Here is a 22,320-nt window from a genome sequence, read left to right as displayed (position 1 = left end):
TGACTTGGAGTCAATTAAACTTCCTGGGATTTTTATTTTTTTTTGGTCTGCTTGGTTTTGAAAAAGTGAAAGGAAAGTATTTAGCAGAAAAATGAAATTGCATTTACCCCAATGCAGTACTATTGATATGAGAGGCCATTTTCTGTAGAGCACCTTCCATTTCGTAAGTGATTAGCAGCTATCAAAAAGGCATAACATTATGTAGAATTGATGGGGACACTTGGATTCGAGTAAAAGATACTTCAGTGATGCTCATAGGATGATCTTTTATTCATCACTAATCTCTAATCCTGACCTAATTCAATGTCAAACCAACCACAAGGGTTCTCAGCTTCTATCAATCCCCAACTGGTTGTGATTACTGCATCTTTTTAATTGGTTCACTATTACTTCCCAAGCGTCATTAACCCAAATTCTGGACAAGCCCCTCCATGAGACTGTGATATTCTGATACAAAAGAAGAGCCACTGTCTGGGGAAGCTACTGGGGCAGCTACTCATTATGTTACATGAGATTGTTGGGTTGGGTTCCATACTCAATTCAAACCAAGAAGATTGAGTTATACTGTGGAATGTACAGGCTCTTCACAACAAAATAATCTTATTTTCCTCTACACTCTTAGAATACTCTGTGAGTTGGGTCTGTATCAGGAAATTCCACGTTTAATTGTGAAGAGTCTATACATTCCACAGTCCATCTCAATCTTCTTTGTTTGAATGGAGTATGGGACCCAACCCAACCCAACAATCTCATGTAATATAAGATCTTTAGCAAATGTAATGAATGAAAAGAAGAGTTTCACATGATTTTTGGAATCTTCTTTCTCCCTTTTGAAATATTTGTCACTCTTCATAGTTTTGGGTCCTCTACAAACGTGATCATCATTACCCTCAAGTCCTCAATCCAGGCCATTAACAAACTTCTTCAACAACAGGACAGAGGCCTATGATACTCCGTTGGTGGGGTGCCTATACTTTCACAGGGATAATTATTTAACTGAAAATAGGGAGTTCTTAGTTTTTCAAGAATCTCAGCCCACTCTTTGAAACAGGATCCCAAGACCTAATTGATGTTATGTTCTCTCACCTCCTTTTCCTCTGCTGCTAAGCCATCAATGAGGGGCGCATACAGAATCATATAGCCAGTTGCACCAGCTACTGCCTTCCACTTTACTTTCATACTGTTGTGCGAAGCATTATACAACTCCAAATCAGATGCCATTGGTAACGCAACTGCAGAGGGAAAAATACAAGAGTTACCGCCTAATTTCTGCAATCTGGTCCTTTTGGATAGCTAGATAATTGCTCTTCAGCTGCAATAAATAAAATTACAAGTCTTGTTAATCTGCACATCAGCTCTCAGAGATTGGAGATGACTATTTCCAAAACACAAAATAGCAAATGAAACCATCCTTTGTTTGGGATGTGACTGAAATCAACATAGATAGCAAATCTGTGAGGTGTTAGATACTTAGATCTCAATGTTATAAAGACAAAGCCAAGTCTTGTACAGTTTTATAAAATAATAGCAGCACCTTGAATTTAGTGACATTCACTCTCCCCTGGTGTAACAGAACGTCTGGATGACCTTGAGGAGACAAATGAAAGAGACCATGCCTAGGAAACAATCAGATAAAAGCAGGGGAAGACCTCAAGGACTTAGCTATCAAAGGAAGAAACTTAGGAAAGGCCAGCCCTAATTGATCAGATGGTTCAAATTGATGGTAGGACGTTTGTACCTTCAAACTTGCAAGATTCTATTAACATAGCCTTACAATAAAGTAGATTTAATTTGTCTAGTTGTGTTTCCTGTCTGATTAACTTGGGAGGGCTGATACCTAAGACCCTGGGAGGGTAGCCAGGTTTTTAATAGCTTCCTGAACGTCATGAGGATGGAAATGAATTTACACAGAGATATTCTGCTAATCAATGGACAATGACAATATGGGTGTGTACCTCTGTTGAAATGGATTCATCCCTCAGAACTCAGGCACACTGTAGACAAAAGGAAGGGGGCTATTTTGGAGATATTACTGACCCCATTCTCTGAATTCTGATCAAAAAAGGAATTTAGCTTTATCCTTTTCCCTGTTTCTCACACCCAAGGTTTCCGTGTATTTACTTCAGCTGCTAACTGCTGTATTCTCTCAAAACTACACTTCATGCCTGAATCCATGGTGTTTTCATTTTCATTGTGTTATCTGCCAGCAAGGTCAAATATAGTATATTTTTCCATCCTCTCTCCATGACAGCATCATTTTTTTCCCCTTGAAATGTTACCTGGAGTGATTAATATTTACTTATTTCATAGAGCATTGCTTTATGACACTTGAGCAAAGATTAAATAAAAACTCTGCTTGCAAAGGTAGGTGCTGCCTTAGGCAGTAGTGGAATCAGAAACATGTACAGCTGTACTGAGTCAGAACTTGACTTCAAAAGAGCACCAGGTGTCGTGGGAAATGATGTTACTGGGACAGTATGCGCTTTGGACCATGGAATTCATCATTAACCAATTCCTAACCACCTCTGATCAATCAAGGGCTAGGCTAGACTTTTAATTCTTCTACAATGCAACCCTACCCAAATTTGCTCAGAAAATGGTGCCATAATGGGTAAGCACTCCCTAGGTAGATGAGACCTGGAAACCAATTCCAAAAATGGCTGAGCCATTGATTGAGATTGTCTAATAATAACAAAATCTTGCAATTCATATTTTCCTCCTCCTCCTTATATTTCTATGAATTAAGGAAGCCTCTGCCTGATCCACTTTCAAATGTTATCATGTTGCTCTGGACTTTAAAAAAAACAAGTTTCAGCCTATTTTCCTTGGGTAACAGGTTCTTCTTTTCTCTACATGATGGTAAGTATATCACAACATCAGAGTCTCTTATTGTAAAGGCAAATAGTCCGTGGGCTGCTAGAAAAACACCGGGATTGGAGACAGCCAAGGAAACAGTTCTGGGATGATTTTGATCCTGAGAACTGTATCACCTTTGTAAGAATAATTCAGGAAACCCTTTCAGTTGCCCCTGAAAAAGAAGGAAATATTTCTCTGACATGAGCAGATTTGGGGGGAATGCACTGAGGGAGCAGTGGGAAAATAACTATCTATGGAGGTTCTCCGTCATCCAGGTCATGGTTATCCCAAAGGTGCTTTTTCAAATAGAAGAGTATAACAGAGTTGGAAGGGATCTTGGAGCTCTTCTAGTCTAACCTCAGGCAGGAAACCTGATACCATTTCAGACAAATTGTTATCCAATCTCTTCTTTAAAACTTCCAGTTTTGGAGCATTCACAACTTCTGGAGGCAAGTTGTTCCACTGATTAATTGTTCTGTCAGGAAATTTATCCTTAGTTTTAGGTTGCTTCTCTCCTTGATTAGTTTCTACCCGTTGCTTCTTGTCCTGCCCTCAGGTGCTTTGGAGAATAGCTTGACTCCCTCTTCTTTGTGGCAACCCCTGATATATTGGAACACTGCTATTATGTCACAAAGTCCAGTTGCCTTTTTAAAAAGCACCTTTGAAACAAAGGAAGAGTAGGGTGTTTATTGTTTAGCTCTCCCATAAACTCAGAAATATGAATGAAAACCGGGTGATTTCATCTGCACCATTCCTAAAAATGCAATGCTCAGAAAGCAGCTAAAGGTCTTCATGCCACCAGGTCCAAATGTAGAACAATTCAAACCCATATGCACTTCAAGAAACCCTATCCATATCATTGGCATCATTTAATTGATTCTGCTCAAAGGATACCTAGGAGATGCCCAAGCTGAGCCCAAGGGAGGAGGGGTCAAGCACATCATCAGTCTAGAGTCCCTTCATGTCGAAAAAGGTTTTATGTCCATCTCAGTTTGAATTCCGTTGACTTTTATCTATCACCAATTTGCCTTGACCATTAGAAGATCAGATTCCGTTGACTTTTATCTATCACCAATTTGCCTTGACCATTAGAAGATCAGATTCTTGTTTAGAAGTTGAATCCGACAGAACTGTTAAACTTGTACTCATTTCAACCACCCTGGTTCCTGATTTCTTGTGTCTGACAGGATAGTTGATAGCCGACGCCACATAGGAAAACACAGCTAAATTGCTGTCAAGCCTATTCAGACACAACTCAGATTCAGCGATACAGAGTGAGGAGTGAAGACGCTTAGCAAAAGGCCTGCTGTTCTGACTAGGGAATTTATCCTCACAACTTGTAACAAGAACTGCTGGCAAGTTCTACCAAAATAGAAGCAGGGAAAAGGCTGACCTTAAAGGAAAGAGGTCATTTAAAGTATGGGATGTCAAGAGGTACTCTTGATGCTTGGAAGTAAATGGCCGAACCTATCTTGAAACCAGAAGTATATTTTTATGTGCGTTAACTTAATGGCAAACCCTACCAGCTCACCACATCTGGACCAGCAGTGGGATCCTACTATTCCACTACCGGTTCGGTGACTGCGCACGCGCATGCACACACCTAACATGGGCATGCAGCTTTCCACACACCAGCTGAGACCTGCAGTACCAATCAGCGAGAGGATAAAGAAGAGAAATGCGCAGGGGCCGGTGGGAGGGCCAATCCTGCGCTTTTCTCTTCTATCTCCTCTCAGCTGATCTTCGGAGGCTTTTTTTTACTACTGGTTCAGCTGAGCTGGGCCAAATTGGTAGCATACCACCACTGATCTGGACAGAACTTGACTGTTCAAGTGAGGGTTTGAATTGAATTTTTCCCAGTACATCAGGGATCCCTTAGAAAATCTTCCTGCTTTTCTCACTGACCTTAGGAGGAAAAGTTTCCCATTGATGCTAATGGAATAGAATAGAATTCTTTATTGGCCAAGTGTGATTGGACACACAAGGAATTTGGCTTTGGTGCATAAGCTCTCAGTGTACATAAAGAAAAAATAAAATATGTTCATCAAGAATCATAAGACACAACACTTAGTGATAGTCACAGGTTACTAATAAGCAATCAAATCATACTAGGAAACAATATAAATTGTAAAGATACAAACAACACAGTTATAGTCATAAGTGGGAAGAGATAGGTACTAGGAAAGATGAAAAGAGTAATAGTAATACAGTCTTAGTAAATAATTTGACAGTGTTGTGGGAATTAGTTGTTTAGCAGAGTGATGGCATTCAGGGAAAAACTGTCCTTGTGTGTAGTTGTTCTGGTGTGCACAGCCCTATAGCATCATTTTGAGGGTAGAATTGAAACTATTTATATCCAGGATGTGAGGGGTCTGTTGATATTTTCACAGCCCTCTTTTTGACTCATGCAATCATAACAACAGCTAAGGCAGAAGGAAGAGTAATTTTAAATAGATTGTGGCTGAGAAGGAAAGTATTAAGACCCTTGTTTTCTAGGTGTTCTGATTCCAGCCAAACATCAACACAAAATAATGTTAAATGAACCTTTTCTTCCCTTGTCCAACAGCTTTTCATCAGGGGTAGGTTTATATCTAGAACCAGCAGATACACACTTGCAATGCAAAATTAGATCGTTCTAACATAAACTTAAAATACTGTCACGTTCCCTTTTTGTCACTTACGTGTCGTCTCAGTACCCCGGAGACCTTCACTGGCAGAACTAACATAGATGGCAAACACAGCAATCTGATATTCAGTTAAAGACATCAAGTTTTTCAGTATTGCTGTTGAAACTGTTCCATCTACCACCACCTGTACGAAAGACAAGATACTTTTAAACAGAGGTGCTAAAATGACCACAAAGCAGGCTTTCTCCTGGATCTGAAAACAGGTTGTCATTCAATTCACAAAGAAAAAAATTGAACCTGGATTAGAGAGGTGCAGGAGGAATTGGTCACTGCTTCTAATAGTGATTATCAATATATTTTGCTTAACACAATCATGGGATCTTATAGCTTCGTAGAATCATAGAGTCATAGGGTTGGAAGGAATCTCAGAGGTCTTCTAGTCCAATCCCCTGCTGAAGTTAAGATTCTTATACCATCCCGGTTAAGTGGATGTCCAATTTTTCCTTGAAAACCTCCAGTGATGGAGCAATTACATTCAGTGGTGCGATTCAACAAGTGTAACAACCAGTTCGGTGAGCTTGCATACGCGCACAGCATTTAGAAAAGACCATTTTTAGCTATAATACTTATCTTCTGCTGCAGCCCTGGTGAGTAAACAACTGATGCGCGGCAAATCAGCTGTGCTCAAAAACAAGGAAATAAAGCACAGGAAAAGGGTAGGGGTGGATGAGCGTGGCCAAATGATCACCAGAACTACCGGTTTACCCGAACCTGTCTGAACCAGCAGAATCCCACTCCTGCTTACATTTCCAGGATGCAAGCTGTTCCATTGGTTAATTGCTCTCACTGTCAAACAATTTTTCCTTACTTCTAAAGGTTGCATCTTTCTTTGACGAGCTTCCACCCATTATTTTTGTCTTGCCCTCAGGACAAACAGTGATTGTTACTTCATTACCTCTTCTGGTTGCCCTCCTTTGGTGGGATAATAGACCACTCGGTACTTTTCCACTTTGCCTGGTGCATGAGTCCAACTCACACGGAACCCTCTGGCTGTCACTTCAGATGTGACCAAATCTGTAGGTGCTCCAAGCGCGGCAACCAATGACCCTAAAGTTTTAGACACAGAATATAGAATTATGGGGCTGGAAGGGACCTTGGAGGTCTTTTAGTCCAACCTCTTGCCCAAAGCAGGAGTTCTCATACCATCCTGGATAAATGGATGTCCAATCTTTCCTTGAAAACCTTTCCAGTGATGCAGCACCCACATATCCAGGAGGCAAGGTGCTCTCACTATCAATATATTTTTCCTTAGTTCTAGGTAGGACCTCTCTTTAGTGAGTTTCACCCATTTCTTCTTATCCTTCCCCCAGGTGCTTTGAAGAATAAATCAGTTCCCCCATCTCTGTGATAGTCCATCAAATATTGGAAGGTAGCTATAATGTCAACCTAATCCTTTTCTTTGCTAGGCTAGACATACCTAGTTATGTCTAGTTAGTTAGGCTAAACATACCCAGACATCAGAGAAACAATTATTTCAGCCACCCCAAAACGATCATCTTGTTTAATTCTAGATCTTGTAGCCAATCTATTGGCAGACAACTCTATAACGATTCAGATCAATGCCAGAAGAAACAAATTTTGAAAAAATTAAGCGGAATAAATTTTTTACCCAGCACATAAAATTTGTTTGAATAAGATGTACTACCATGTTCACATTCCAGAATTATTCATGAAGAAAATAATGGCTGTTAGTCACTACGGCCATAATGTGTTGGCCATATAGCAAGAGAAAGGTGGATGAGATAACACCTAACACCATTCATTTTATGTCCTTTGAAAAGAGTATCTCTCCTGGCTATTCTTACCTTTGATTTCTTTCTCTTGTTCTTCAACTCTCATGCATACAGTCTTTGTAAGTTCTTCCACAATGGAGTTCATTAAACTGAAGTCAGCAACATTGTAGACGTGAGTGCTGTGTGGTTCAGAAGCGATTTCCTTCAGTTCATTTTCATCAGCATTCTTTACACCTGGTATCAGAGGAAGAAACAACGAAGTGCAATTTTACATAATAAAATAGCTTGGCTATATTATTAGCAAATCCGCAAACACTGGCTGACAGTCAAATGCCACGATCCCAAATCCTCATTCCGATCATCCCTCATTCCGCACCGATACCAAACAGCACCAGTTTGATTGGAGCAACACACAAATCATCGGCCACCTGCCGCATTTGTGAGTTCATCAAAGCCTGACACTCCACAAGCATTTCTATCAACAGACACATTGACCTACAACCAGCCTACGAACCCCTCAGAATCCAAAACAACTGCACAGCCAACCACAGAAAGCACTGACCCTCAGCCAACCCACACAACCCCCCATCAGTAGTTCATCTCCCAATGACCCCGACCTCCTTATCACAACACCCATCACAAGACTCACCGATGACTCATCACAAGACCTATCACAAGACCCTCCCTTGACACCCCACACCAAAAGCCCTTATAAACAGAAGAACACTGACATCCCCTAAACCTCGCTGAAGATGTTACCTAGCCTGGTACTGAAACGTTTGGAAACCAATCCACAAACTTGGAGAATGAATCTTTACCCTCAAAATAGCTTGGCTTGGACATAATTTTGTAAACAAATCTTCGATTTGGGTTAGCAAAGCCATTGTGATTATAAGCCAGCGTTTATGATCTAGCATGGTATGTGAATCTACTATGGCTTATTTTTTTAAAAAAAATGGATTTGTGAACCAATCTGAGGACATTGTCAATATGTACAAAGGATTTGTTCATGGCGGACATCACTTCAGCTTTGATCAATACGCTCAGGAAAACAATTTGCCTGAAAACGGGGTGTGTGGGTTCTGTAGAGATATATCAGCAAAAACTAGATGCTTATTAACCACTATTAGCAAGGTTGCAAGCTCTTATGGTTCAGGACCACAACTTTCAGCTTTCTGGACACAAGGAGCCAACCCAAGGCAAGTGATGCCACTGAAAAGGTCTTGGTTAGCTTAATGGTCCCTTCTCCAAGATTTGGTGAGGTGAAAGATGTGATCGGGAACGGAGCTAATGTTTCAAGTTTGAAACATTCCATTTCAAGTTAAAACAATGCTTTGTTTGAAACAACTCCATTCCAAACTCAAAACCATCCCATTTCATGATGAAAAACATATGTTCTAAACGTGAAAAAAAACCATTCAATTTTGAAACGACTTGCACATCTTTACTTTAATTGTCCCTTAGACCCCTAAAATACACTGAATCCACACCACCACAATTCAACTACTTTACTGCTGAGTTTAGACAGCTGGGAACCACAGGTTTCCTGCTGTAAGTACATCTTACACTGTAAATCCTGCATTGGACTAGGCACATTCTAGAACCTCAATTCTATGACTATTTCTGCAACACCTACCTATGGCAAACAGTTCGACACCAGCATCTCTCAGGTTTTTTGCAGGTGGAATGACATCGTCTTGGGATTTCCCATCAGTGATCAATATGCCAATTTTGGGGACTCCAGGTCTTGAACCTGCATCTGGCTTAAAGTTGTTTTCCAAAATAAAAGTTAAAGCAAGACCTGTGCATACAGAAGGAAGGAGAGAGAGGGTGAAGAAGGATTGCTGTGTCTGCAAGACTATCAAATATTTTATTACTTATATTGACAACTCTCATAATGGCTGGTTGACTGCTTCCTCCTGGTTAACAGATCAAAAGATCCTCTTAATTCTTTTAAATATGGAATTTATTCTTCAACAAAGACTGAGAAAATGATACCCACAGATCTCATAGGGTATGTGTCATGGATGCATGACGCAACAGTTTTCCATGGGGAAAAGATTAAAAGTGCTCTAGAAACCTAAAGCTTAGAAGGACCCAATATAAATCTAGACACAGAAGTAGGTGATAAGGAGAGGAGCAAGCAAGCTTAAGGCACTTCTATCAAAAGATTTTGTATCAGATCAAAATCAGCTCTGGGCTTCTATAAGGCCAACACTGTTGATTATGTTCAAAAGTTGAGTGAGCTTATTTCTGGGACAACTGCAGTGAAGCAAACATAAAGTTGCTCTTATCTTTCAAGGCTGGGTGTGAATGTAACTTATGAGCATCCTATTATACCATTTGCATGACTTTCTATTTCATCATACCTCCTGGCTTTTGGGCTTAAGAAGAATTATGTCTTCACGTTGTTGTAGCTACCCTTTCCCCAATTGAAACTATTCAAATGTTTGGTGATGGGTGGTTTTTTTTTTTCATACAACCAGACAAATGCACATAATAAAAAGATGCTGATGGAATGGGGATCCAAATATTTTATTTTAAATATTAATTTTGAAGTGAGAGGTAGAAATGTCTATTTCTGCAAGACCTAACCAGTGGATTCTGGTTTGAGGCAGTGATTTTGGGGTTCTGTTCTCCATGTTCTTAAATTAAAGGAAGAGGGGAAAATGCAGAGCATCCCTCAAGGTGTTTGGGGGGACTGAGACCTGGGGACAATGGCAGGACAGCAACATTTCCACTATTCCCAAGCACACTTTCTTAGCTTTGAAAACAGGCTACAGTTAAATGTAAGAACCAGTTTAATGTTATTGTTAAAGGTGCTGGACTGTAAACAGAGGCCATGGTTTGTAGCTCTGCCTTAGGCATGAAGCCAGCTGGGAGCTATTGAGCCAATCGCTCTATCTCAGCTCTAAGAAGCAGACAAGGACAAACCACTTCCCAAAATGTTGCCAAGAAAATATTACAAGGACTTGCCCAGACAGTCACAGAAGTGAATGATTAACTCAAAGGCAGGGAGGGGGAACAATTAAGGGTAGCTAAGGAAGCCCATAGATGCTTGTTTTTACTTGAACATACATTATTCTTTTTCTGCAATAAATAATCCGCTTCCTAATTAGCGGGCATTCAAAGATGGCCACAACCATCACAGTAGGGAAACTAATTTTGAGATAGAAAGCAAGACAGATTGCTTCAATTATAGCTTCTGGGGACCATTTATTTATTTATCACATTTTTTTATATCACCCTTCTTACCTAAGTGACTTTTATTTACAATAAATGAACATACCATGGTATAAAAGCGTAAATTAAACACAGAGTTAAAACAGATTTAAAAACCACAAAATTAAAAACAGGGCTATTAAGATAGAGGCAGAGGGAGCACTGTCATGCTATCAATTACCCAGGGATTCTACCGGCTCAGTCCGGTTCGAGCGAACTGGTATCTCCAAAAATCAGCTGTGAGCGAACTGGTTTGCTCCGATGATCAGCTGTTGGGCCTACTCGTTCACCCCAGCTCTAGTCTGTGCTTTATTTCTGGGTTTTCCAACTCAGTTGATTCATGTGGCACAGCGGATTGCCGCACGTCAGCTATTTTACACACAGGGCTTGCAGTAGAAGGCGAGTTGATGTTGCACGCGCACGAAGCACGTGCTCACTCAACTGGTTGTTACACCCGTTGAATCCCACCCCTGTAATTACCTCCAGGGTGACATATCATTCTTCAGCCCCAATACCAGTTGGCAGAACCAGGTCTTAACATTCTTTTGGAAGGCCATGAAAGTGGGGAGAGGAAACCCCTCACCTCTGGGGGTAAAGGTGTTCAAAGGATGGGAGCAATGGCAGAGAAGTCTCTCTCTTCCTGGTTCCCACCAATTGAAATTCTTAAACCAATGGGGTAGCAATAACACTTAGCACTTAGACTTATATACCATTCTATAGTGCTTCACAGCACTTTCTGTCTATAATGCTTCACAGCACTTTCTAGGTAGTTTACATAGTCAGTATATCGGATCCTCCCTTTACCAATCTTGGAAGGATGAAAAGTTGAATCAACCTCAAGCTCCATCAGGATTGAACTCCAGGCTGTGGGCAGAGTTTGTCTGCAATACTACATTCTAACCACTGTGCCACCAGAAGTCTACAACATAACCTCCTACTTGACCAGGTGGGATGGAATGATGGAATTGAGATGAGATGTCTATCAGGTAACCTGGTCCCGTGCCATGAAGGGCTTTAAAGATGATAACTGACAACTTGAATTAGACCCAGAAGTAAACCAGAATCTGATGTAACTCCCATAACAGAGGTGTTACATGTGCAACTCTAGAAGAGATACCCAAACCTGTTCACATTGCCACGTACTAGTTGTGGTTTCCAGATATTCTTCAAGGGTAGCCCCATAGTAGAGAATAGTTGGTGTCTGTATGCCCCTGCAGGTTGCCTGGTGTTATCTTCCCTGTCAGCAGGGTTGTTATTGGGGTATCAGCAGCTGGGACTGCTCCGTCTGCACTGATCGCGCCTCCTCCCCACTCACCAAGCGCTTAGATCAGGAGGGGATGGCCCTGGCTCCTCGCCTGAGCTCTGTCCCTCATGTTTCTCCTGCCTCTGTTCCTCCCTGCCTGCAGGCCTTACTACTTCAGAAACACCTTGTCTGGACTGACTCTGCCCTTCCCCAGTTTCCTCCAAGGCCAACGGATCCTCGCTCTCAATGTATGTCATTTCTCCATTTCTTGTTCCAGCTCATCCTCCCCTGTGCAGATTCAGACTCCGAGGGGGGCAGCCCACTCACGGGGGCGGGGGGTGGAGTGTTATACTACTATTGAAGAATTGGTGGCATAGAATCATTAAAGAAAGGATGCAAAAGGAGGGACGAAATGAAATGTGAATGGTGAAAATTAAAATATTTTAAAATTTATTTGAAATAATTAAATTGAATGGTTGAATTGTCCCGCAACAAGATGGCTGTGGTGATTAGGCCACAGCAAGGTGGCAGTGACAAGTTGCCCCCATTCCATCATCAATGTGCACACACATAGAGCAGGCACTGATTGTTGGATCATGACCACTATTGAATTTATATCCTATCTTCATTATTATTACAAATCATTCAAGCGGATGAACATGCTGAAGATATTTTCCCCCTCTTATTTTCCCCACAACAACAACCCTGTGAGTGGCTTGGGCTGAGAGAGAGAGAGAGAGAAACTGGCCCAATATGACCCAGCTGGCTTTCATGGCTAAGGCAGGACTTGAACTCATGTTCTCCTACTTTCCAGCCTAGTACTTTAACCATTAAACCAAGGATAGACAACTATGACTCCTTTACGACCTATGGACTTCAATTCCCAAAATTCCTGAGCCAGCCATGTTATCTCAGGAATTCTGGGAGTTGAAGTCCACAAAAGTCATAAACAGGCCACAGTTGCCCACCCACCACACTAGATTAAACCTACTTTCCACCTCCTACATCCCTCTCCTTTTTGTCCTTTTCTTTTTTAAGAATTGCTTTGTTGACTCAAGCTAAAACTCCAGAGTTCAACCCTGGATGGAAAGGTCCTTCAGTCACAGTATCCTGCTCAGGCACACATTATCTCTTCTCTCAGATAAACAGCACTGCAATAAATTACCTAGGAGTGCATTCCTCTGGCAAAGCATAATTCAGAGGCATCCATTTGCAAAAAATCCTCCCTTTTGCCTTATCAGAACAAGGTTTGCATCACCTTGCTTCCCTCTTTTCTCTTGATGATAAAGAATATCATTCTTTTAATGATATTCCCTAAACTCTGCTAGAGGTTAGCCTTTATATACTGGGCAAATATAGTGTGAAAAGAGAATCAGAAATATAATACGGAAGGAAGCTAGATACATCTGCGTTATTTACAGAGAATGAACCAGGTAAATGGCAAATACTTTTTTAAAAATCCATTTCAAAGCAACCACATACAACTCTGTACCTGTTAAGGTATTTCCACCCTTGTAGGGGAGGTTTCTCACTGCTTCTAAGACAGCTTCTTTTGTGTTGTAGGAATTCAGATGCCATTCTATCCTGGGGTCACCACTGTACTGTGCCAAGCCTTGGGGAGAAAGGAAAGTATATTTATAATGCAAAATAAAATGACTTGTGAAAGATGATATGAACATGGAGAGGAATTAGTTGCATGCACCAATATAACAATGGCTTTTGCTATTATAGGCAGTCCTGGTTGATTTAGTGTATGGCATATAATACATGGACTAGCAATATATATTAATATTTCATCTAAATTAGTAAAACACAATAAAATATGAATGTTAAAAAGATCCAGATTTAAATGACATTGTCTGGGTCATCTAACCATTGAAGCACATTATCATTTATATTAAAAAAAAAAAACAGATACTAAAACAGTATATGCCCTCAGCTTACAGCTGATCACAATGTGATCTACAGTTTGACATGGGACAGTCACACCGAGAGAAGGACATTACGCCTCATTTATACAGTGAGTCCTGGCAGATACCATGTGAGGTGCAAATCCTAGTCGGGATTGTCCATTGCTGACGTGATAATGAAAGCCTGCCACTTTTTTTGTGTGGTCATTTAGATGTCTGCCTACATCTGGGTATTCAATGACCCATTTGGCTTTCCATTGGAAATCAATGTTAAAGTTATTGGACAGATGTTGTGCAGGTGCCTATGGGGGTTTCCTCACTGAACAGCTGGTCACTAGCATCTGTTTGAAGTTTTAATGGACTCACCCATAAGCTACTTACAACCAGGGGTGGGATACTACCAGTTCGCCCTGGTTCGGGCCAATCCATAACTAGTTTTATGGCTGATTTCGTGAACCGGCAAATCCCACTCCTGGCTGGCCCTGCCCAGCCCACCCCTCCCCTACCAGGAGTCCCCATGTGGCCTGTTTGGATGCCATGTAACTGCAGGGCCCACGCAGAGGTTCGGGAAAAGTGAAAAATGGGCCTCCTGGAAGTTCCAGAAGGCCAGAAACAGGGCCATTTCCAGCCTCCGGAGGACTAGGGAGGCTGTTTTCACCCTCCTGCCGGCTCGAGGAAAGGCTCCAGAGCCTGGGGAGGGTGAAAAACAGGCCTCCTGGAGGTTCCGGAAGGTCGGAAACAGGCCAGTTTCCAGCCTTCAGATGGTCTCCGGAGCCCAAGGAGGCTGTTTTCACCATCCCAGAGGCTCAAGAAAAACCTCCACAACCCAGAGAGAGGGAAAATGGACACACACACAGCCCCATCATGGTGCAGGAGGCTGACTAGGCCACGCCCATCATGGCCACGCCCACCCAGCAATCAGGCAGAGAACCAGTTGCTGATATTTTTGAAGTCCACCCCTTGCTTACAACCTGGTTCTAGAGTTCTGATGGTAGCACCTGTACCCTGTGATCACAGGACCACATTTGGGGTGCTGGGCAACTAGCTCGTCTTTATGGCCGGTTGCAGTTTTCTGCAATCACCATGATGCAATTTACAATGTTTCTTGCCAAAAACTGGCTTTTGTTGGCATTTTTTAAGGAACGCATTGACTTACTTAACACCTGTGGCATTCACTTAACAACTGCCACCAAAAAGTTGTAAAATTGAGTCAGTCATATGGGTATCTTGATTTACAACTATCATGACTTATGAAGGAAATTCCAGGGTGTATGTATGTGCATTTGAAAGCATCTTCTGGAAGTAGTGATCCTCTATTTTTTTAAGTTAGGCGTACTAGCTTGAAATTCTGGGAACAGACCTCAAACCCTTTCAGAACACTTGTGAATGAGAAGGCTGACATAAGGGAGGTGGCACTTGACAAACCAGGATCCAATCCACAAAACCTAATGGGCTGCATTAACAAAACATTAAGCAGGCCAGCTAAGGACTGAAAGGTTGCATCCACAAAACTTGCTAAGCCAGGTGAGCCTAACCATTATCATATACTTGGTGTCTTACCATAGTCTACAAACTCAGTCAGTTTGATTAGGAGCCATTGGTATGAAGATAAAAAAATTGACCAACGTAATAACCAAGTTAAATGTGATATGATGTTTGAGATATCACACTAGAACTTGGTTCGAGTTCATCAACACATCTGGGTTCAACACATCTGGGTTCAAGACGATCAACACATATAGAAAAATATTTTATTAGGTCCATTAGGGTTTTCAGGAATTCCTTCCTATAGAAACACTCAGATCAATCCTTTCAGAAAGAATTTGACACTATAGCATTGTGGCTGGCTAAATATTCTCTCCAAAGGGGAGAATTATTAATATAAAGAGTGAGGAAACCAAAACAGAATAGTTTGAATTGTTGAAAGATTACCTATTCTTGTTTTTTCAGAATCCACGTTGAAGGCAGTAACCAGATTTTCCAAGAAAAGACGCACCAGCCTGAAGTTGAATCTGCCAATACTCCAGGACCCATCAATCAAGATAACAATGTCTGCGAAGGCTGGAGTTTTGCACTTAAATTGGTTCTCTGTTTAGAACAAAATAACAAGGAAGATGGTTTACTCAGTGAACTTTTTCCAGTGTAGATTGGGCTTTCCTTTAAAAAAACAAGAGCTATGGAAATAGGGAAGTAGCCCAGATAACATATGATAACAACTTCAAATTCAAAAGAAAAGAAAATGTACAACAGTTCTTTAATTGACCTTTCAAAATTACAATGGCATTGAAAAAAATGACGACTGTTTTTCATAGTGAAGGGAATAGTAATAATAAATAAATGTAGTAGAATATATTATAGCATTAAGTAGAGAGTTACTCTATAGGCATTTGTTATCTTGCTGTTGTAAAAAAGATTTCCTTAACCTTTCACTTGTTGTAAAACAATTATAAACACATGCCTAAAATCAGTTACATCCCTCTCCTATTAAGACACATGATTGTCCCATCTAAATCAATCGGAATCCATCTGTTTTTCTGGATTGATACATTTCACCCCAGCATCATCCCCTGGGAATGAAACATACCTCCATTAAGAGGAATCCACACCTTTGAAGTATGCTGTTAATAGCCTCCTTAGGTGGTCAATTGTGATCAATTAGATGGACAAAGGAGAAGAGATAATGAAAGGTAAACATTGCCAAGACAGATTTGTCTTCTGCAGGAAAGATATAAATCTAAATTAGAGAGTTTTACCATGCAGTTACTCAACTTCTAAGAATGTTAAAGGTATAAGAAGCTTCAGGGAGATGAGTGGTCCAGAAATGAAGGAAGGAAGGAAGGAAGGAAGGAAGGAAGGAAGGAAGGAAGGAAGGAAGGAAGGAAGGAAGGAAGGAAGGAAGAAAGAAAGAAAGAAAGGGAAGTTACCATGGAATTAAACTTCATAGAATCATAGATTCATTGGAAGGGACCTTGGTGGTTTTCTAGTCAGGGCAGGAGTTCTAATACCCTCTTAAACAAATGATTGTCAATCTTTTCTTGAAAACTTCAAGTGATGGAATACCAACAACTCCTGGAAGCTTAAGAGTTCTCACAGTCAGGGAATTCCTCCTTATTTCCACATTTCCACCCTTTGCTTCCTTGTCCTGCCTGCCTGTATGGATTAATGTCCTCTTCTCTGAGGCCCCCTTCAAGTAATGGAAGACTGCTACCATGTTTCCCCTCAGTCTTTTCTTCTTTAAACTAAACATACCTACTTCCTTTAGCCAGTCTTCATAGGTTTCAACCTCCAGACATTTTATCATCTCTGATGATAAAGCAATCTTTCTAAGGGCTATTGTTGATAATAAAAGCTCGGTCGACGTTCATCCCCTATAGCCGTGATGGCGAACCTATGGCACACATGCCGGAAGTGGCATGCAGAGCCATTTCTGCCGGCATACAAGCCATTGCCCCAGATCAGGTCCACTGCGCACCTCCCGCCAAACAGCTGATTGTTGGGTATCTGCCACAATGCTCCGAGACACAAGGTACGTGGGGGGCGCGTGCAAATGCACAGGGGAGCAGGGGGAGAAGAGGGGTCATGGAGGGTTGCACACACAATGCATTATGGGTGCAGGCACGCGCACTTTCAGCACTCAACAACGAAAAAGTTAGCCATCACTGCCCTATAGGAAGAATTCCAAAGGCATGAAAATCTGTTTACAGATTGACTTGAATCTTTAATACTCCTAGGAAATCATTGCAGTTAGTTCCATGTGTTCCAAGTCTGGAATTTTCTAAGCAGCAAATAATGTCATAGAAGAAGTAGTGTGTAGTAACAAAAAAGATCCTGTAGATGGCGCACGCAGCAATCTGCTGTGTCTAATACAGGGGCCTCTTTGCATGATCTCACTCCCTGTCTTGGGCTGGAAAGTCCCGTACCTGGTACAGTGATCTCACTTTACTAACATCACCACTATTTTTAAGGATTGCTGTGGGGGGATGTTCACCAATCCTAATGCTGAATCTATGTTACCTTTGTCTTCTTGTAAAAACCCTATAAATGTAGTAAATGCTATCCAGGCAGTCAGACATCTTGGCACCCTGCACAATGACTGGTCTTTGAACTCCATCAGTAGTGTCTTGTTGGTTTGTGTTGCATGGAACACTTTAAGTGGACATTAGAGGGAACAGCTGGCACCACCACATCTCCAAGTGCCGGATCTCCCAACACAGTGGCTAGATATCAAAACTGGTCAAAGGGACCAAAATAGGTAACAGAATAAGAAGCTTTCACCTACTGAAAAATGCAAGAATGCTTGTTTTCCGCTCTTTCTCAATTCAAGCTGGAGGAGTTACTGGTCAGCAAAAAAATATAAATATGTCTGATTCCTGTAGCATCCTGACATCTTGCATGTAGAATAAGAGCAACCTAATCAAGACCTAAAGGGACATGGTGGCTCAGTATTTAGGATGCTGAGCTTGTCAATCAGAAAGGTTGGCAGTTTGGCAGTTCGAATCCCTAGCACGGTGTAATGGGGTGAGCTCCTGTTACTTGTCCCAGCTTCTCCCATCTTAGCAGTTCAAAAGCATGTAAAAATGCAAATAGAAAAATAGGGACCACTTTGGTGGAAAGGTAACAGCGTTCCGTGTACCTTTGGCATTTAGTCATGCCAGCCACATGACTATGGAGACGACTTCAGACAGCATTTGCTCTTCGGCTTTGTAACGGAGATGAACACCGCCCCCTAAGAGCTGGAAACGACTAGCACGTATGTGTGAGGGGAACCTTTACCTTTACCTTCAATCAAGACCTGCATTGTTTTAATTCTGAAATCATAAGGCTTGAATAATATCTGAATGGACAGTCTAGAACAGTTCTAGGTCAGCCTTCCCCAGCCAATTCCCACCATTCCCAGACATTGTGAGCTAGGTGGGAACCATAGGAATTCAAAATATAGCGTCTGGAGGACACCAGGTTAGGAAAGACTTCTCTAAGTTGTAAAGCCAGCTTGCTTCTTGTACTTTTAACTGTATTTTCTTATCTATCATGGCCCTGCCGATAGAAATCTTGCTAAATGATCTGATGTGCCTCTTTCTTGGTCATAATTAAAAGCAAACCTTTTCTTGGAGCATAAGAAGCCAGGCCTGCGTTTTGCAAGTGAGGCTTCCTGTTGGGCTGTTGTTTTGATTAACGATTCCCTTTCCCAGATTTCTGTTAAATGGTAGTGAATGTTCTATAGCTTTAATCATCCATATTTGGAAAAAGAGGACTCCTTAACATGAAGTAGAACAGCTGAAAGAAATGAGGAGACACCAAGCCTTTGAGTCAAACTAGGGTAGCGGTAAAAATTCCATAACTAAATAGCCAGTGTGTGTCTGTTTGTGTGCCTGTCTGACTGCCTGTCTGTGTATGTGCCTCTGTGTGTGTGTGTGTGTGTGTGTGTGTGTGTGTGTGTTTAAGAAAAATGTTGTTTCTGTACAAATGCCTCTCTGAGTTTTTAAAATGCAATAGCTTTGGGGGGGCAATCTGCCTTTATAATTATTAAGACCCTGAGTGATGCCTTGCATTGCTTTTGTCTTGACTGATGGGTGGAGAAGACAATTAAGATCAATTTGGCACTTGCTACCTGACAACATGGCACATCAGCTCCTGGAGGGGAAAAAGGAAGACAGGATTTGCAAATCGGTAGAGAAAATTAAGGGAAAGGAGGGAAAGCATGAAGTCACTGGACCTCACCTAATACCCCCTGGGAAAGTTGAAGTTTCTAGAGCTTTTGATTTCATTACTGGGGCAGGGGGAACCTCTAATCTTTAATTTGCACACCTTAAGTCTGGATTAATGTGTCTTTGGGGTGGATTTCTTATGAGCTGAGAAGAGAAAACTAGGTGGTTTTTCAGATAACAAGAAATCCACACCTAAGACACCTTAATCCGGACTTAAGGTGTGCAAATTAAAGATTAGTGAAGCATTCCAGAACTGCTGTCATCCACTTGCATAGAAAGGCTCTTTATTAAAAATAATAATAATAACAATTGAATTAAGGAAAAGTTATCTGACATCCCAGTAACAGTCATTCACAAAGAGCTGTGAAAATATTTACAGACCCCTCACATCCCAGACATAAACTGTTTCAACTCCTTCCCTCAAAACGATGCTATAGAGCACTGCAAACCAGAACAACTAGACACAAGAACAGTTTTTTCCCGAACGCCTCACTCTGCTAAACAAATAATTCCCTCAACACTGTTCAACTATTTACTAAGTCTGCACTACTTTTACTATTAATCTCCTCATCACTCCTTATCGCCCATCCCCTCCCACTTGTGACTGTATGACTGTAACTTTGTTGCTTGTATCCTTACAATTTATATTTAATTGTTTCATAGTATGATTTGAATGCTTATTTGTACCTATCACTATTATTAAGTGTTGTACCTGATGATTCTTGACGAATGTATCTTTTCTTTTATGTATACTGAGAGTATTTGCACCAAGACAAATTCCTTGTGTGTCCAATCACACTTGACCAATAAAGAATTCTATTCTATTCTATTCTATTCTATTCTATTCTATTCTATTCTATTCTAATTCTATGAGAATGACTCCAAAAGTCAAAATAAAAATTTAAAACAATGCTCTCTCCCTGTTGTTTTTATTTTTATAGGAGTCACAGATAAAATGTACTGGCATTTGGTATCACAGATGTACTGGCATTGGTAATGTTATCTAATTGGGTGATGAAATGTCTACAAACAAACAACCAAGCTCAGAGAGCATCAGGGACTCCAGATGGATGGATGGATGGATGGATGGATGGATGGATGGATGGATGGATGGATGGATGGAGGTTGTATGTGTGATTGTGTGAAAATTGCATTCAAGATGGAATAGGTTCAATCAAATCTTGACTTTTTTTTCACCACTAATATTAATCTTGAATTTTCTTATTTCCCTAGTTTTACCTATCATTCCCCTAAATTCAAGAATAATATTTTGTGGTACATCTTTGTTTGACGATCTTTGTTTCTGAGGAACCTAGGGAAGATAAATCCTGCTCAGTGCAAGAACAAACTAGTTAGTTGATCTTATACACCCTTCTCTCCCCCTGCCCTGATTCAAATTCCTACCAGGGGTTGGTAAGCAGGTAATGTCAAAACTATGTCAGATTATTTTGGCTTTAAGCATCTCAGAATGTTTCGCATCACTGACCTTCCGAGAAAAAAACCAAGCTGCATCTCTTGGTGTTTATAAAGGAGACATATTACGCTATTTACATTAACCTTTTTCATTGCTGCTGATCTGATTTCTTTTCAAGAACAAAGGTGAGGGAACCTCAATACTTAGTCTCACTCCCTGTAGTCTGACAGCTCAAGGGACTTCATGATGTTCAGAGAAATTAATTAAGCCTGACAACATTCTTGTGAGACAAGTATTACCATGCGCTTAAACACAATAGTGAACTGAACTCAGGGATTTAGCTGTTAGTTCTAAGTTGGCAATGAAAATTAAGTACTCAGTTTAGATAAATGTTTAAAAAGAGAGATGCATTTTGTTCCCTTTCCCTTCATTTATGTCATTAAGGAGAAAAATTAATTAACAGAGGGAGCTTTTAACACACACACACACACACACACACACACATCTACATGTACATATACATATACATACACACACCTCCATCAGGCTAAATTATATTTTTGTAATTGGACTTATTTTATGATTATGTAAGCATCCTACATTGTGAGGAAAGCCCCCACCCCCGAAGAATTTGAGGAATATTTTTAAAAGGCAGAATATTATATTTCCCTAAATGAGAAATGGAGAAACTTGTTTCTTTTAGAGGCAGGAAACAGACTCAGCCTTTCTTAATAGCCTCCCCCCATAGCAGAAATTTTGTGCTCATTAAGAAAGACCGGGCCATCTTATCAACCAAAAAAAAGACCCCTCCCCCTCAAGACCAAATTATCCCTCTCCCCATTTTCCTGGCAACTGGCAAGAATCAAGCAGTGAAAGATGTCAGGAAAAGTTCTTGGAGGCTGACACCTTCGGTTTCAGGGGAATGGGACTAAGAGCAGGACATGATCCTTCAGGACATAATAGGATTAAGGCACCAGAGGAGGTATTCAGCAGGTTCTGACCAGTTCTGGAGAACCGGCAGCGGAAATTTTGAGTAGTTTGGAGAACCGGCAAATGCCACTTCTGACTGTCCCTGCCCCCATCTATTCTCTGACTCCTGAGTCCCAGAGAATCAGTTGGGTCTTCTTTTGTTGCCCTGCACAGGAGAATGGAGCTGGAAAGCAGGTTAATGGGGTGGGGAGGGAATGGGGATTTTGCAGTATCCTTCCCCTGCCATGCCCACCAAGCCATGCCCACAGAACCGGTAGTAAAAAAAAATGATCCCACCACTATAACCCACTACCATTGAGCAGAAGACCCAGAGGTCACTACATTGTACAATCTCTTAAGGGCATTTCAGACGCCACACAATCCCCTCCCCCCCAGTAGCCTCTCTGAAACTTATAAAAATCTAGGTACTCATCAAACCAATTGAACAGCTGCACCAGAACCATAAATGCTGCGGCTTCTGCTTCATTATGTAGGAAGTTAGCACCCACCCCTCTAATAGAAAAATGAAATGTCCTTGGAAATATTAAAAAGGCACAATATTTCCCCTGCACAGAGTAGAA

The 22,320-nt window shown here is 41.1% G+C and overlaps 1 protein-coding gene across 2 annotated transcripts in view; it reads right to left on the bottom strand.

The window, feature by feature from the left end:
* Positions 1 to 22,320, bottom strand: part of COL14A1 (collagen type XIV alpha 1 chain) — a 142,261-nt gene that overhangs the window by 106,484 nt on the left and 13,457 nt on the right. For both annotated transcript variants that reach the window (XM_087931683.1, XM_026703612.2), the window contains exons 5-11: positions 15,584 to 15,739; positions 13,234 to 13,353; positions 8,913 to 9,077; positions 7,349 to 7,510; positions 6,439 to 6,590; positions 5,538 to 5,667; positions 1,087 to 1,232 (exon numbers count right to left, since the gene is read on the bottom strand). In XM_087931683.1, coding sequence (XP_087787809.1) covers positions 1,087 to 1,232; positions 5,538 to 5,667; positions 6,439 to 6,590; positions 7,349 to 7,510; positions 8,913 to 9,077; positions 13,234 to 13,353; positions 15,584 to 15,739 — 1,031 coding nt within the window. The remainder of the gene's footprint in view (positions 1 to 1,086; positions 1,233 to 5,537; positions 5,668 to 6,438; positions 6,591 to 7,348; positions 7,511 to 8,912; positions 9,078 to 13,233; positions 13,354 to 15,583; positions 15,740 to 22,320) is intronic.

The sequence above is a fragment of the Pseudonaja textilis genome, chromosome 3, assembly GCF_049901715.1.
Source record: "Pseudonaja textilis isolate UNSWEBS1 chromosome 3, rPseTex1.2, whole genome shotgun sequence".
NCBI lineage: Eukaryota > Metazoa > Chordata > Lepidosauria > Squamata > Elapidae > Pseudonaja > Pseudonaja textilis.
This window is presented reverse-complemented; position numbering and strand designations above follow the sequence as displayed.